A 15814-nucleotide genomic window follows, 5' to 3' on the forward strand; every position below is an offset into this window, starting at 1 on the left:
AGTTCATGGAGGATAGATCCATCAATGGTTATTTGCCAGGATGGTCAAGGATCAACCCCATTCTCTGGGTGTGCCTAGCCTCTGTTTGCTAGAACTGGGACTGGATGACAGGGGATGGATCACTCAATAATTGCCCTGTTTTGTTCATTCCTTCTGAAGCACCTGGCATCAGCCACTATCAGAAGACAGGATACTGGGCTAGATGGACCATTGGTCTGACTCAGTATGGCCATTCTTACGTAGTAGTTTGTTTGGAATTCCTGAATACATACAATCACATCCATAAAACCACGCAAGTTAGTGCACAAACAGGTAGGGGATAGATTTTCAAGAAAGCTCAGTTTCCATTTAGGTGCTTAAATGGAATGGCCAGATTTTGGAAGTACTCACAAAATCTGGCTCCAGCTGTGGGAGCTAAGCACTTTTTAAAATCTAGCTCAAAATATACATATTAATGTTTTGAAATCTTGAGCAGAAGGCAACAGAGAAGCACAAAGCGACTTACAATAGTAATAACACCTAGCTCTTACCCAGCACCCTTAATCAGTAGATCACAAAGCAATTTACAAAGGAGGTCAGTATCATTATCCCCATTATACAGATATAACAGGGAAACTGAGGCATGGAATGGCAAAGTGACTTGTCCAAGGTCACCCAGCAGGCCCACAGCAGAGCCAGGAATAGAACTCTGGTCTTCTGAGCTCCAGTCTAGTGCTCTCCCACTAGGCAACACTATCTCCCTCTTCGTGAAATTAATCCCACATTATGCTGGGAGGCAAACAGTCATTTATTTCTATTTACTAGAAGATGTTTGGGTATCAGTATCTCTATTTTACAGATGGGGAAACTGAGGCACAAAGCAGGGATGTGATTTGGCCAGTCTCTCATAACCAGTCTGCAGCAGAGCAGAGCCCACAACCCAGATCTGCTAACTCTTGGCCCTATGCTCTAACCACTAAACCAGGCCTTCTCTTGCACGTCAGTATACTAGGGTTCAACATACTATCGGTGCTGAATTTTGCAACAGTCCCCTGCCATAGTTCCCTAGGATGGAGGATACCTGGAAGAGTTTGCTTTCCAGCCCCAAACACTGCCAGATGGAGCTGGGATGTGGGAGGGCAAAGGGAGGAGAGGACATCCTTCCTTCAGTCATTGGTTTTCGTCCACACTAACTCTTATCAAACGAACAAACTCTGGAGGAAAGTGCTGGTTACCTCTTGGGGCTCGGGCACTGCACACGCTGTGCCACAGCGGCTCACAATGCAATACCACACCCTGGCACCTGCTAATTACCTGGGCATGACACGGGAGAGCAGAAGCTGCTCACCAGCTCTGAGAGTTGTTAGCTTAGAGTTCTCCCCAACCTGGGGGAGGAGAGGGTCAGGGAGAGCCCACCCCAAGCTGTGTGAGATCAAGGCAGAGAGGGTCAGGGGGCAGGCATGCCCTTAGGCTGAATGGGAGGCAGGGGGAAGGTGCTGGGAGCGAGGGGGGGGGGTCTATCCCCAGGCTGCAAAGGGTAGGTCTCACCTGGTGTAGCAGGAGGGTGATTGAGGGGCTCTGAAGTGGTGAGAGAGACAGGTCTCCTCTCCCTGCACCAGCAACTCCTCCTGGCAAAGGGTGAGGATTCCTGGCAGGGCTGTGTGAGGGAGCCTGAGACAAGGGCCGCTGATGCTGCCTGTTGGGTGGCCAGGGACTTCTGGGAACAGCAGGCCTCCACTGGCATCACTCTCCCACACCTATGACCTGCTTGCCAGCGTAGGCCTGCAACTCCAAGCCCCGAATTCCCCGACCCATATAAACCTTCTCCCGTTCCCTGGGCGAGATACGGAGCGTTGACGGGCTGCGCAGCTGTGAGATAAGAGAGAGTGAGAGGTACCCTGCAAATCTCCACTCTGTTCGCCGCCTCCTCCATCTCTTCCCTGAGAGCGTCCGCTTTGGCACCCGACGGCTGCAGGTTGCTCGACAAACCTGACGACTTCGCCGACTGCTGCCACCTGAGAGGGGACGCAATGGAACTGGTGTCAGCAACGAATGGCAGAGCTGTCTGGGAAAGGGAACAGCCATGCAAGGGGCTCAACCATGTGGGCTTAGGTGCACCCTGACCGTAACCACTTAGCTCAGGGTGGTCTCCATGGCCCGCCCCGCTACATTAAAAAGCCAGGTGGCTCCTCTCTGCTCCAGTATGTGCCAGTTAGGCCTGGCATAAGGTCAGTTAACAGACTGGCTATTCTCCGGCCCGCCAGCGATCACAGCCGAGTTACTTCTCAAAGGAGTTGAGCAAGTGATGTGTCCCAGAGGTTGGGTTGACCCAGCCTGGAAATAATCTCCTGGAGGATACAGGAGATTGAAGCAATATTGAAAGGTTTATTTAAAAGAAAAAGCAGTTTCTAAAAGGCAAAAACCAGAGATTTCACAGATTCACAGCTAGAAGGGACCATTCTGATCATCTAGTCTGACCTCCTGCATGATACAGGCCATACAACTTCCCTGATGTAGATACTTATAGACTGTTTTCAAATCACCCCTGAACCTGCTCTTTGTTAGCTAAATAGATTGAGTTCCTTGAGTCTATCACTATAAGGCAGGTTTTCCAATCCTTTAATCATTCTCGTGGCTCTTCTCTGAACCCTCTCCAATTTATCAACATCGTCCTTGAATTGTGGGCACCAGAACTGGACACAATATTCCACTAGCAGCTGCACTGGTACCAAATATGGAGGTGATATAACCTCCCTACTCCTACTCGAGATTCTCCTGCATATATGTCCAAGGATCGCATTAGCCCTTTTGGCCACAGTGTTACAGTTCGGGCACATGTGCAGCTGACTATCCACCCTGACCCCTAAGTCTTTTTCAGAGTCCCTGCTTCCCAGGATAGAGTCCCCCATCCTGTACGTATGGCCTGCATTCTTTGTTCCTAAATATAGGACCTTATATTTGGCTGTACCACATTATTTGCTGGCACCTGGTTTACCAAGAGATTCTGGTCTCCTCGTATCAGTGACCTGTCCTCTTCATTGTCCACCCCTCCCCCAATCCGTGTGTCACCTGCAAACTTTATCATGAACCATTTTAGGTTTTCCTCCAGGTCATTAATAAAAATATTAAATAGCACAAGGCAAAGAACTGATCCATGTGGGACTCCAGTAAAAACGGAGCCACTTGATGACGATTCCCCATTTACAGTTACACTTTGAGACTGATCAGTTAACTAGTTTTTAATCCATTTAATGTGCGCCACACACACACTAGGTTCTTAATCAAAATGTCAAGCAGTACCACGTCAAATGCCACACAGAAGTCTGGGGCCATGTCTACATATGGGCGCTACCGTGGCACAGCTACGGCGTTGTCGTTATGCTGCTGTTGCACTGTAGTGTAGACGCGTCTACTGTGACAGAAGGGCTTGTTTTCTCGCTGTAGGTAACCCACCTCCCCCAGCGGTAGCAGCTAGGTTGACAGAAGCATACTTCCATTGATCCAGCACATCTACACCCGAGCTTATGTCAGCATAGCTATGGCGCACCAGCAACACAGCTATGCTGATCAACATTTTAAAAGGTAGTCAAGTCCTAAGTATCAACACTATTTCTAAGGATTTGATTCCGTCATGGAGGTCACGGATTCTGAGACTTTCTGGGACTTCTTCTGCAGCAGCAGGGCTGGAGCAACTGTCAGCCCTGGGCCCATCAAAGCAGCGGCCCCAGGGCTTAAGCAGAAGCAGGGGGTGGATCAGCCCCTCCTGGGGCTGGAGCAGCTGCCCGAGGTCAGCCCCCGGCAGTGCTCTGAGTGTTATTCCCTCCCCCCCGCAGGGTATTTTTAGTAAAAGGCAGGGAGAGGTTGCGGGCTTCTGTGAATTTTTGTTTATTGCCTGTGACCTGCCCCTGCCTTTAACTAAAAATATCTGTGATAAAGGTGATAGTTAAGGTTAAGCTTCTATCAACTTGTAATCTTATCAAAAAATACTCTGAAGTTAGTTTGACAAGATTTATTTTTCATAAGCCTATATTGATCGGCATTAATTACATTCACCTCTTTCAATTCTTAATTAATCAAGTCCTGAATCAGCCATTCTATTATTTTGCCTCAGATCAATGTCCAGCTAACAGCCCCACACCCCTCCAACGAGCTGCAATCTAAGCCACCATCTACATGGCCAAGGATGCAAAAGGAGCATCATCAAGAGATATTTGCAAAGCCAGAGCTCCGGCAGGCCAGAATTTCACCATCGACAGGCAGAAAAACAGAATGGGAGATGTACTGGCGGGCTACGCTTGGGAGCAAGGTCTCCGAAGTTGTCTATCTGTGGAGAGAGAGGCTGTACGCAGCCTCTCACCCTACAGTAACTCCTCACTTAACGGCGTCCCAGTTATTCGTTGCTGATCAATTAGAGAACATGCTTGTTCAAAGTTGCGCAATGATCCCTTATAACGTTGTTTGGCAGCCGCCTGCTTTGTCCACTGCTTGCAGGAAGAGCAAGCCTTTCTATTTGCTTTGCGATGCGCTTAGCACACCTCTCAGGGCAACAATAAATAATAACTTGCATAAAAGGGGAACAATAAACTACATTTTGTTAAAAAATATTGCATTCTTAATAATGGAAGGCATTTGCAAATAACATACTGGAGGAATTTTTTTAAATAGGATTTTTATGTGGTTAGCATCCTTTTAAAATTCAGCCACGTCAAATTTCTCATCACCCTGCTCTCTTTTTATTTAAAAAAGTGTTGAAAAAAAATCACCTCCAGAAAACTCCAGACTCAGCCAAAATGTGTTTCTGCTCCTATTATAACCACCTGGAAAGCTAGGTTTCTGACAGAATATGCTGGCCCATCTACACCTCTGGCTGTGCTAGCTACATCTTAGCAATGCTCCAATAAAGCGGTAGGAGTCTATTTTGTGACGAATGCCTGCCCGCCTATCCAAGGCTTCACCAAAATGGAGAAGAACCAGACTTGTGCAACAAACAAATAATCCCATTTTGGAGAACGCTTGCAAGGAAAGGAATCTGCATATTTTTCAGATGGAAGCTGAAATGCTCATTTCTTAACCTGACTCCAGGGCATTTGCTGGTGGCCTGACATGGACCTATTGACTGCGCCTGTCATTCACCAGGACAGATCGACAGCCCCTGCCAGGGACTCCTAGAGGTTATAACACAAGGTGGTGGGAGGACAGCTGGGCACGGCAAGTGCATTGGAATGATGCATGTGAACACACCCAACGCTAATGCAGACTCCAAAGCAACCTTCTCAACCGGTCTACAAATTGAGCTTAAGTAAATAGATACATGAAAATAAACTCCTCAATAGAGTGATCATGATGGAAAATCGATACTAACTGGTCCTAAGTAAAGCGGAGTCCCCCACACCGTACTCCCCCGTGGGCTTCTTTAGACAGAAAAATCAAAAAAGTGGTAAAAGCTGAGCTGGGCTAATGGGATGGATTCAGGCTGGCTCTGATAGATTTAACAGCACAGAACTGACCAGTCAATGCATCCTGATTGTTTTATTTAGTTCTGGAGGCCTAGATGGAATCAGGTGGTGAGAGTCTCAGTCCTCTGTCACCTTCCCAAATCCGCCGATAGGCATGGCACCAATCGGGGCACCTGCTTGGCACTCCCAGCTGATGGGCCAAGGAATGAATGGGTGACACAGACTGAGGCCCAGTGGTGGTGTGGTGTGGAAGAAACATGCATCACTGCTGCTTAAACTATCCATGTTGTCTGGACAAACAAAGCACTTCCCCCTCCGGAGCAGTCAATCCACTGCTTTGAAATCAGCAGTAATTCACTCGGGAACATTTCTTAAAAACTACAGAAGTTCCTTCGAAGATCATTTCCCCAAACTCATTGAAAGAGGAAAACCGGCTGGACAGTGAAGCCAGCTGGAGGGAGACCGACCGAGACGATGCTTCCTACCTTGTCCGTGAGGAATCCATGTCCAGGACTAATTTTGCTAAATGCTTCCTCTGTTTTTGGATATTTGGGATTTCCACCTGCAGCAAGGAGACAAAACACCACAAATGGAGCACAGGCTGCCGCTGTCAACTGCCCAGGACAGGAGCTCCCCACCTCTTGGGGCGACTGCACCCGTCTACAAGTGAAGACCTTTGCTGCCCAGCCACTGCTCAATGCCTCCCGTTCCACTGGGCACACATTGACCCCCAATGCGGGCCAGCTGCCATTCACAGCGAGACTGGCATGCTCACGGGAGGCTCTGCCATTGGGGCCCGCCCCCATTCAGAAAAGTGAGAAACGAAATCAGAGTAAAACAGGTTCCCAGTTTTATGCTCTATTCACTGTTCATTCGTTGGAATGGCTCTTAGGGACGCAGAACCCTTGCACGAAGAACAGCTCAGAGGCACTGTAGAATCTGGGGCATTTTGCACACGTCTGTCTGCCTGGCGTGCAGGAGGTGTAAAGCAACAGTAGCAGCCGCATTTCACTGAGCAGCCTAGGCACCCTGGCAGAGCACAGGGGAGCACTTGCAAAAATGCCCTGAATTAACAATTACAAATAAAACTAAGGCAAGTTGCAAGCCCCACCCCCGTAACCATGACCTAAGGCTGCCTAGAACAGCACAAGTGCCTTTGCAGACCAGGAAGGCGAGATGGGCAGTGTCAGCACACAGAGACCCAGCACAAAGACTTGTTCTGGGCCTGATCTATAATTCATTCCATGCATGGGATGCCCATTGAAGCCAGCAAGAGTTCTGCATATGCCGGGCTGGTAGGATCGGGCTGCAAGGTAGAGATGAGGAGCCTAGATCCTCGTCAAAAAGCCCTTGGGAGAATGTGCGCCACTAGCTGGGAATCCCAGCCTAGGACACAAGGAAGAATCCTAATGATCGGCAGTGAAAAAAAGTGAACAGAATGTTGGGAATCATTAGGAAAGGGATAGATAGTAAGACAGAAAATATCATATTGCCTCTATATAAATCCATAGTACGCCCACATCTTGAATACTGCGTGTAGATGTGGTCGCCCCATCTCAAAAAAGATATATTTGACTTGGAAAAGGTTCAGAAAAGGGCAACAAAAAAGATTAGGGGTATGGAACAGCTTCCATATGAGCATAAGCGCCGACTTCGTGGGTGTTCCGGGGCTGGAGCATCCATGGGGGAAAAAATGGTGGGTGCTGAGCACCCACTGGCAGCCCCCCTATCAGCGCCCCTTCACCCCCGCAGTGCCTCCCATGGATCAGCACAGGAGGGTCGGGGGGGGGGGGGGGGAGTGCTCCAAGAAGGGGGTGGAACAGGGTGGGAAGAGACAGGGTGTGGCCTTGGGAGAAGGGATGTAGTGGGGGCGGAGCCTGGGGCAGAGCCGGGGGTCAAGCACCCCCCAGCACTTTGGAAAGTCGGCGTCTGTGCATATGAGGAGAGTTTGATAAGACTGGGACGTTTCAACTTGGAAAGGAGACAACTAAGGGGGGATATGATAGAGGTCTATAAAATCATGACTGATGTGGAGAAAGTAAACAAGTAAGTGTTATTTACTCCTTTTCATAACACAAGAACTGGGGGTCAACAAATGAAATCAATAGGCATCAGGTTTAAAACAAACAAAGGGAAGTATTTCTTCACACAATTCACAGTCAACCTGTGGAACTCTTTGCCAGAGGATGTTGTGAAGGCCAAGACTATAACAGGGTTAAAAAAAAGAACTAGATTAATTCATGGTGTCAAGTATCAGAGGGGTAGCCGTGTTAGTCTGAATCAGTAAAAAGCAACAGAGGGTCCTGTGGCACCTTTAAGACTAACAGAAGTATTGGAGCATAAGCTTTCGTGGGTGAATGCCCACTTCATCAGACTTGCGTCTGATGAAGTGGGCATTCACCCATGAAAGCTTATGCTCCAATACTTCTGTTAGTCTTAAAGGTGCCACAGGACCCTCTGTTGCTTTTTACAGATTAGTTCATGGAGGATAGGTCCATCAATAGCTATTAGCCAGGATGGGCAGGGATGGTGTCCCTAGCCTCTGTTTGACAGAAGCTGGGAATGGGCGACAAGGGATGGATCACTTGACAGGACCTGTTCTGTTCATTCCTCTGAAGCACCTGGCATTGGCCACTGTCAGAAGACAGGATACTGAGCTAGAGGGACCATTGGTCTGACCCAATATGGCCGTTCTTATGTTAAAAAAAAAACAGGAAGGGGTTCTTACTGTCTGCCTCTCCCCGTTAGCCTGCAACAGCCCTTTGCCAAAAACATCCACACAAAAAGAGAAGAAAAAAACCTACATTGCTAATAGGTACCGGCCACAAGGGCAAACCAAGTAACAGCTGCCTGATGCAGGCCAACCACAGCAGGGTCAAACGCAGGCCCTGGAGATCACGTCCCCTCAACCTTTACCAAGAAACCCCAACACTGAACATGCTATGCATCCGAGGATTTGAACTGGAATTGGGGAGAGGTGTCCCAGTGGGTCTTGGGCCAGATTCTCAGGCAGAGCAAGGACCTTTACACTGCCTTAGCAAGGTGAAAGGCCCTGAAAGGGGATGCAACTGTAGTTCACCCCCACTTTAAGGCTCCTCTACGCTGCCAGAGTGGTGCAAAGGGGCCTGATTGTAAATGAGAACCAGGCTTCTTGTTTTTAAGAGGATACTGTCAGTGTAAGCCTGCTCTATGCGCACAGTATAACTATGTCAGGTCGGGGTGGAATTTTTCACGGAAATAGTGATCATGCCAGTATAGCCCCTAGTGTGGACACAGTTCTACCAGTATAGAGAGCTTTACACCAGCACAGCTCACGCCCCTTCCCTATGTGAACAGCTACACGGCTATAAGCACATTAATAGTGGTGTAACTGCATCCACACCACGGGGGGAGAGTGGTTTGTACCTTTTTAACAATACCACTGCAGTTAAAGTAGTCCGACTTTTGTATTTAGACAATGCCTTAGTTTAGGTCCAAAGTTCAGGCCTTTTAATGAAGAAAATAAATATATAAACAGAGCCTGATTCTGCTCTCATATCACTACGGATTCTACTGGCGTTGTCCATATTTACGCAGGTGGAGATGAGATCAGAACTGAGCTCAATGGGTTTTGCAAGACTCAATAGGAGAAAATTTTCCATGAAATTAAGGAAAAAAGTCAATGAAAACACATTTTTTCCCTGCAGCTTTGGAAATCCAAACACAACAGCCACCTGCAAGGGCCAGGGAAACACAAAGCAAAATTGACTAGCAATAAAATGAATGTGAGCAGGGCAGCGTCACTGTCCAAGCTGACTGAAGCACAAAGCAAGTAAAACTGGACAAATGGCAAAATATAAAACAGATCTAATTTCTTTCATTAATGTTTACAGCCTCTGGTGCGCTCAGCAACACGGGTAAGATCTCTGTTAGAAATATAGAGAAGTGATTTTTATTTTGACGGTGTCTCCTTAGAACATATAATTATTGTTATTAATGATCACACTTTGTATTAAGGTTCCATTTATAAATAGGTTATAAATGATTCATAATTAATAGAGGTTTAATAAATGGTTAATCAACAAACAAACCCTGGGAAAGCCCCTGAGGACTGGTACTGGGATATGGTGACTCACCACGTGGTCACCGGCCCAGATCTGGCCCCAAGTGCCTGATGAGACCGAGGGCCTGATCCAGAGCCCACAGAAGTCAGTGGAAAGACTCCCGCTGGCTTCTCTGGGTTTGGATCCGACCCCAGATGTCGTTAGCTCTGGGGTATCTGTCTGGTGGTTTGTGAGGCGAGCTGCTTGTCTGGCTGCAGGACCCCCATCACAGAGACATCATTGCAGGGGGCGCTTGCTGCCATGGTTCCTGGCAGCCTGCACTGCAGGGCCAATGATTGACAGACTGGAGAGGCTCCTTTCCCCTGGCCCCCAGGGAGGGTCCCTGCAGGGGGAAGGGCAGGGCACACGGGGTGGCAGTGCAGGGAGCGTGCAGTGCCCCTGCTGGCCGTGGATAAAGGCACAGCCCAGTGAACGCTGATCTCTGGGGCCCAATCCTGGAAGCCTGCACTCACGTGAGTAACCGTTTGCAGGATCAGGCCAAGGTGAGGACTTGGGCAACCAGGGCTGCCCACCAGGAGCCTTTCTCCAGCACTATATCTGCTCCACAAGCCCTGGCAGGGGCAGTGCAAGCTTCTCCCAGCTCCCTCTTCAGTCAGACATTCCTTCGGGATCCCGGGGGGACGGAGGCTCTTCCACGCATGCTCACACCATTCCACATCCCAGCAGGCAGAGAGCGGGGAAGAGAAACACTGAAATGACTCTCCAGCACCCCCTCCCGTCTCCTTTCTACGGGGTTCCCCTCACACACTGAGCGTGTGTAACCCCACCCGGAAAGGCACCGCTGAAGGGGAGTGACTGCACTCTGCAGAGCTCATCACCACTGCTCCAGGCACCGGCCAGAGGGGTCGGTGTTTCACACCTTGCCAGCCCTGCTGCTGGCTCTCAGCGCCTCGATCCCCCTTACCTCGGCTAGCACAAACAGAGGGTCGATCACATCCCGTTCTACTTCCAGCTCGAAATGGATGAGCTCCTGGGCTAGTTTATCCTCCACCTCGCCGCATAGTTTGAGCATCTTCCTACGAAAGGAAAGAGACAGGGGACGCGCTGCGTGAAAACCCAGCTCCAGTGCCCCCCGCTCCCCGTGTGCTCACACAAGCCATGCGGCTGAGACATTAAAAAGTGCAACTTGGCGGCTTGTGCACCACAGGAATGGGACTGGACACAAGGGCGCTAGCTGACATCTTCTGCATGAATGCACCGGCCTGCAGACAAAGGCATGGCAGGATGAGAGCGAGGCCTTGTGCCACACGCCTCAGCCAGCTCCGGGGCAGGGGGTGGAGGGCAGCAATACCCAATAGGGGTGTCATTCATGGTCTTCTGTGGAGATGGTTAAACCCCCTGGAGGTTGGTGGAGTGGAGGACACCCTGTGTTACTGGGAGTAGAAAGACTGGACAGGAGGCACCATCCCCTCTAGGAAGGTAGTAGAGACACCCAAGGGTGTACCATGACCTGTCAGGGGGCGGGTCAGGAGGGTGGGAGCAGGAAGGGCCATGGCCTACAGGTTTCTGGGACTCTAGTCTCCCTGTGCAGGTACGGCTGCCCCTTCGAAGCCTGCTGGAGGGGAGCACAGCCTAGCCAGAGACTGTGTCCCTCTGCCCCACCCCCCATCAAGGGGGGCAGTGGGACTGGACAGGGAGTGAGCAGAAACAGCCCATGGGGGTGCTGCTCGCCCACCACTCGCCAACCCCCGCACTGCAGCCAGGAGAAGCCTGGGGAGCCAGCCTGCTTTGCTAGCATTTCACACCCACTTTGCAAGGCTGTCAGCCATGAGGCAAGTAGCCAGGCAGGGGAGAGCCTGGAGCGCGGCGGACCACAGTCTCCTTAGAGCTTCTTACCCCAGTAGAGAGTCGTCCCCTAAAATGGCGGAGCCTTCCATTAAGCACTGGGCCAGTGTCGTCAAAGGTAACTTTTTCTGCAAAGGAAGCATGCTGGGCATGAATGACTGTCCAACGGAGAGCAGTATTCTCACGTGGCCTCCAATCCGAGATTCAATTCTAACGGTGGGGCGGGGAGGGGCTGGGCTACATAGACCAGGATTGGGTTGGGGGCGCGTGCCCATTCCTGGTGAAAGGGTCTCTCAGCCCCCTGCCTTGGCCTGGCTGGCGGGCCAGTGAGGAGTCCATGGAGCCTGAAGGCTGCAGGACAAGACAACTGCTCACATCTTAAACGGTGCAGCAAAGACATATGAAAGAACCAGCCCCCAACCAACCAGGGTCCCCGGCACCCTGGGGGGTGTGCGCTGGGACTGAGCACTGAGGTTCATGGTCCCATCCCTATCACCCAGCCCCACAGGGAGCACTAACACTGCCAATGCATTACCCAACAGGCTCTGGTTCAGTACCTAAATCTGACCCCCGACCCCATGCTCTGCAGGGAGGTGGCTGCCCCTGGTCACACAGCTGCCATGGGAGGGAGGCGCCCCCCACAGGAAGGCAAGAGAGCTGCAGGCAAAGCTCCCCAGCCCTCATCCTGCCCCAAACCCACACAGGTTTGGCAGAGAGCAGGCAATAGAGGAGAACAGGCTAGTCCCGGTGACGTTTGACAGGAGGAAGCTCTGCTGATGGCATTTCACTTTTGCTTCACTCAGCATTCTCCCTCCCACCCCCTCTGGCCTGTGTCTCGGTGAAGAGAAAGCAAAGATGAAGTCAGTCTGCAATCACACACCAGAGCGTGGCAGCTTGACACTCAGGCAGAGCTCGTCTGGGATTCACACCCAGCCGAATGATTTAATACACGCACACCCTACGGGCCAGACACATTCAAACACACGCTGTGCCCTCCCCCCCTCAACTTAAGGTCATAGAAATATATGGAGGATTGATTCATTTACACACACATTAAGAAGACTTTTCAGTTTTCTACAGACTCCCTCTCAAGCCTGAGCCCTGGCACATCCCGTGCTTAACATCTGGCTGCTTGCAGCCCGAATTCTTAACACAGCCACTTACTGAGCGCTTGTCGGCATCCACGCCTTGCTGCCCCTGCAGACAGGCTGTCAGTTTCTTGTGAGTGCTGTGGGAGACCTGCTTCACCAGCTCCAACCGCTTCTCCACCTGCAGACGGATGGACACAGCTGGCAGCACATCAAAGGGACAATACAGCAACAGCCGCCAGCGCGCCAGCTGTGAAAAACAATCCAAGGGCAGCTGTCCCTTCCCCACCGACAGAACATTGCCCCTTGGAGCCTGCCGCCGTGACCCTGAGCATAGCTCCCCGCTTCAAAGAAAGAGGCTGCGCAAGACCTTATGAAGCCAGATGTCCCGTTGCTCCTTACAAGATACATGGCACCGAGAGCGGGGTGGGTTTTTTTTTTTTTGTGCAAGGAAATTTTAAGCAGGAGAGAGAATTTCATATGGAAGATGAAGTCCTGCCAGATTAAGAGAAATAGGAGCTTCTAAAGGGAATAATTCCTTACTGTAGCCTGCAATAGGCAGAGGAACGGACATGCTAGGAATGCCTAAAATTACCAGGATGCACAATCAAGTCTGAAATCTTGCAGCAAAGGCATTGCCCCTACAGTAGTTGCAAGCTCTTGGATCTGACTTGTCGTGATGTCCCAATTATTAAAGGCCTATTCCAGAGAAATTCCACTCTCTTTGTACAACCGCCACCCGGGCATGATCCAAATGCACGTTCCATCCAGTGTCTCACACAATGTACTGCCTCCAGGGCTCACTGCTGCTGCTCCTGGTTACACATTTACTTCCTAAGGGGGTATTTATTGATGCACAGTCATTCGCAGATTGTATTGTTCAGTTCATTCACAAAAATTAATGCAACCTTTTAATAATATAGGAAATAAGTGTTCAGGGATAGGATAGAACATTCCATGCAACTTATATCGGATATTTATATAGTATTTTAATCCTATATAGGGTTTAATCCAAAACACTGCTACAGGCTGTACAGAGAGGGATCACTTAGCACCCATGGAAATGCAGCCACTTCTGGAATAGAGCCCAGCAGCTGTGTAACACCACAGAATCCCTATTGTATCACTTAGGACAGGAGAGGAAAGTTTAGATAATCAGAATGTAGTTCCCCGAAACAGAATTTGGCCATGACATGAGGAATCCCTGTTACTGTTTGGGCTCTTAATAAAGGGTGATTAACCTTTGGAACAAACTGTCAAGGAAAGTGTGGACTCTCCATCTCCTGGAGTCTTCGCATCCAGAGCGGATGCTCTGGTCAGACAAGTTATTGGACTCTTAGCCTTGTGCAATCCAGGAGGCCAGACTGGATGGTTTAATAGTCCCTCAAAATCTATGAATCTAAATGACCAGAAGAGGTGACAACCTCTATATTACGTCTCATCCAAAAGATGGCATGACTGCCCAGATTCCGGAACAGCTGAGATGAGAGAGGCAGAGGAGAGACCACGGTGACATAACTGTGTAGAGAGATCAGGTAAAAGACTGGGAGAAGTTGCCAGTGCTTACTCTCTGCTCTTCTATTCCAGGACAACACCTCTATCATCTCACTGGCGTGCGAATTTCCACACAGACGCTGGTGTTTGTATTTGAAGCAGATACTATCGGGAGGGGGACAATGGGAGCAAACACCTGACAAACGATACATTGACTTTAAATATTCCTCTGATCCAAAAGGCTATGCCTCATGGAAAGGAAGGGAACACCGACAAACTAAAGGCAGTCCCAGAGAGTTTGAATCGCATCCCTGGGTCCCCCATTAGCAACTCCAGGGCAATATTTGCTATCTATCTCAGATCCAGATAGGGCTCCCGTTACCATAGAGACAAGGCCCTTCACTTTCAGTTTGCATTTGGTTTCAAATTTCCCAGAAATGTATCAGTGTTTATTATAAAATTAAAAAAAAAAAAAGTTAAAATCAGTGCAAAAAACTTAACTTCACAGTTGTCTGGGTAAATATCAGGGTTAATACAGAGGGAGAGGAGAGAAAAAAGCACGAAAGAGAGAAAAGTCCGAGTACTGAAAGTAAAAGCAATTTAATGCTGTGGTTTATTTAGTAACTTGTATATTAACAGTACATACAAACACGCACACATGTGCCTCTGTGTGCGTGTCTTCCACTACACTGCCTTAGTTTAACAGACAGCCTCACATTTGCACATAGACTAACATGAACATCTGCCTAATAAAAACAAGGAGTCCGGTGGCACCTTAAAGACTAACAGATTTATTTGGGCATAAGCTTTCATGGGTAAAAAACCCCAAGCCCAAATAAATCTGTTAGTCTTTAAGGTGCCACCGGACTCCTCGTTGGTTTTGTGGATACAGACTAACACGGCTACCCCTCTGATATCTGCCTAATGTAATACATTGGGTTACAGCTTGTGTTAGGGTGACCAGACGTCCCGATAAAATCGAGATCGTCCCGATATTTGGGTGGTTGTCCTGTGTCCTGACCGATCTTTGGTCGGGACGCAATTTGTCCCGATATTTCGCTCTGCCGGCAGCACCGTTTTTTTTCTCCGCCAGCTTTTTTTTTGTTTGTTTTGGCTCCGCCGGCGGACCCCCACCATGTGTCCTGATATTTTCTTCATCTCATCTGGTCACCCTAGCTTGTGCTCTTCGTTCCCCAGGAGAGGCAGATGAGGCTGTTGAGTCTGAACTTTTGATGAGCTTAAACTTAACCCAGACTTGATGTCTCTGTCTGAACTTTTAATCAAAGCTCTGACCTGCGAACTACTCATGACACCCCCCCTCCCCTTAAGTAGCTATCTCCCCTTTTGTCTTTTTGAATCTACATTTTAACCTGTTTTATCCTGTAGAATCTTGATTGATTATGCATGACCATTATGATCTGTTAATCACTTTGTTTACTTCTGTGTATAAATATTGATGCTCACCCCTAATAAACTCGCCACACTTACTCCGAAGCCTTTTAAGCTAAGGATAGTGTGAGCCCGTTGATCAACGAATTGGTGTCTGGTCTCTGACAGATTGTGAGCCCATACCAACTCCGCACGAACTCGGGTGCTGGAGAGGTGAGTAAGGACTTGCTTTTTACCTAACAATTTGGGGGCTCGTCCGGGATCTCCTTCTGGTGCGGTGCCTCTGTCCAGTGGTCAGACCACTCATATACGAATTGGCAGGCGCCACGGGAGATTTCTCCCAGCCAATTCAATATTGAGGGGTCGTGTACTGGACAGCAGGATAAACGCCAGTTGGAGGGCTCCTGTCAGACACCATGGGTCAAGGGACTAGCGTGCCTCTTGAGAGTCCGTTGGGGATTGTAAATAAGTTATGGAACGAAGGGAAACTCCCAGTACAGACAGGAATGTCTAGGAGGAA

General features: G+C 49.3%; 1 protein-coding gene across 1 annotated transcript in view; it reads right to left on the reverse strand.

Moving 5' to 3' along the window:
• The window catches only part of ARHGAP44 (Rho GTPase activating protein 44), a 56335-nt gene extending 43513 nt beyond the window's left edge, over window positions 1-12822 (reverse strand). The window contains exons 1-6 of the mRNA XM_065415315.1: window positions 12814-12822; window positions 12488-12592; window positions 11375-11451; window positions 10443-10554; window positions 5921-5997; window positions 1877-1994 (exon numbers count right to left, since the gene is read on the reverse strand). Coding sequence (XP_065271387.1) covers window positions 1877-1994; window positions 5921-5997; window positions 10443-10554; window positions 11375-11451; window positions 12488-12592; window positions 12814-12822 — 498 coding nt within the window. The remainder of the gene's footprint in view (window positions 1-1876; window positions 1995-5920; window positions 5998-10442; window positions 10555-11374; window positions 11452-12487; window positions 12593-12813) is intronic.
• Between the last annotated feature and the right edge of the window lie 2992 nt (window positions 12823-15814).

Source organism: Emys orbicularis, chromosome 13 (assembly GCF_028017835.1).
Source record: "Emys orbicularis isolate rEmyOrb1 chromosome 13, rEmyOrb1.hap1, whole genome shotgun sequence".
Taxonomy (NCBI): domain Eukaryota; kingdom Metazoa; phylum Chordata; order Testudines; family Emydidae; genus Emys; species Emys orbicularis.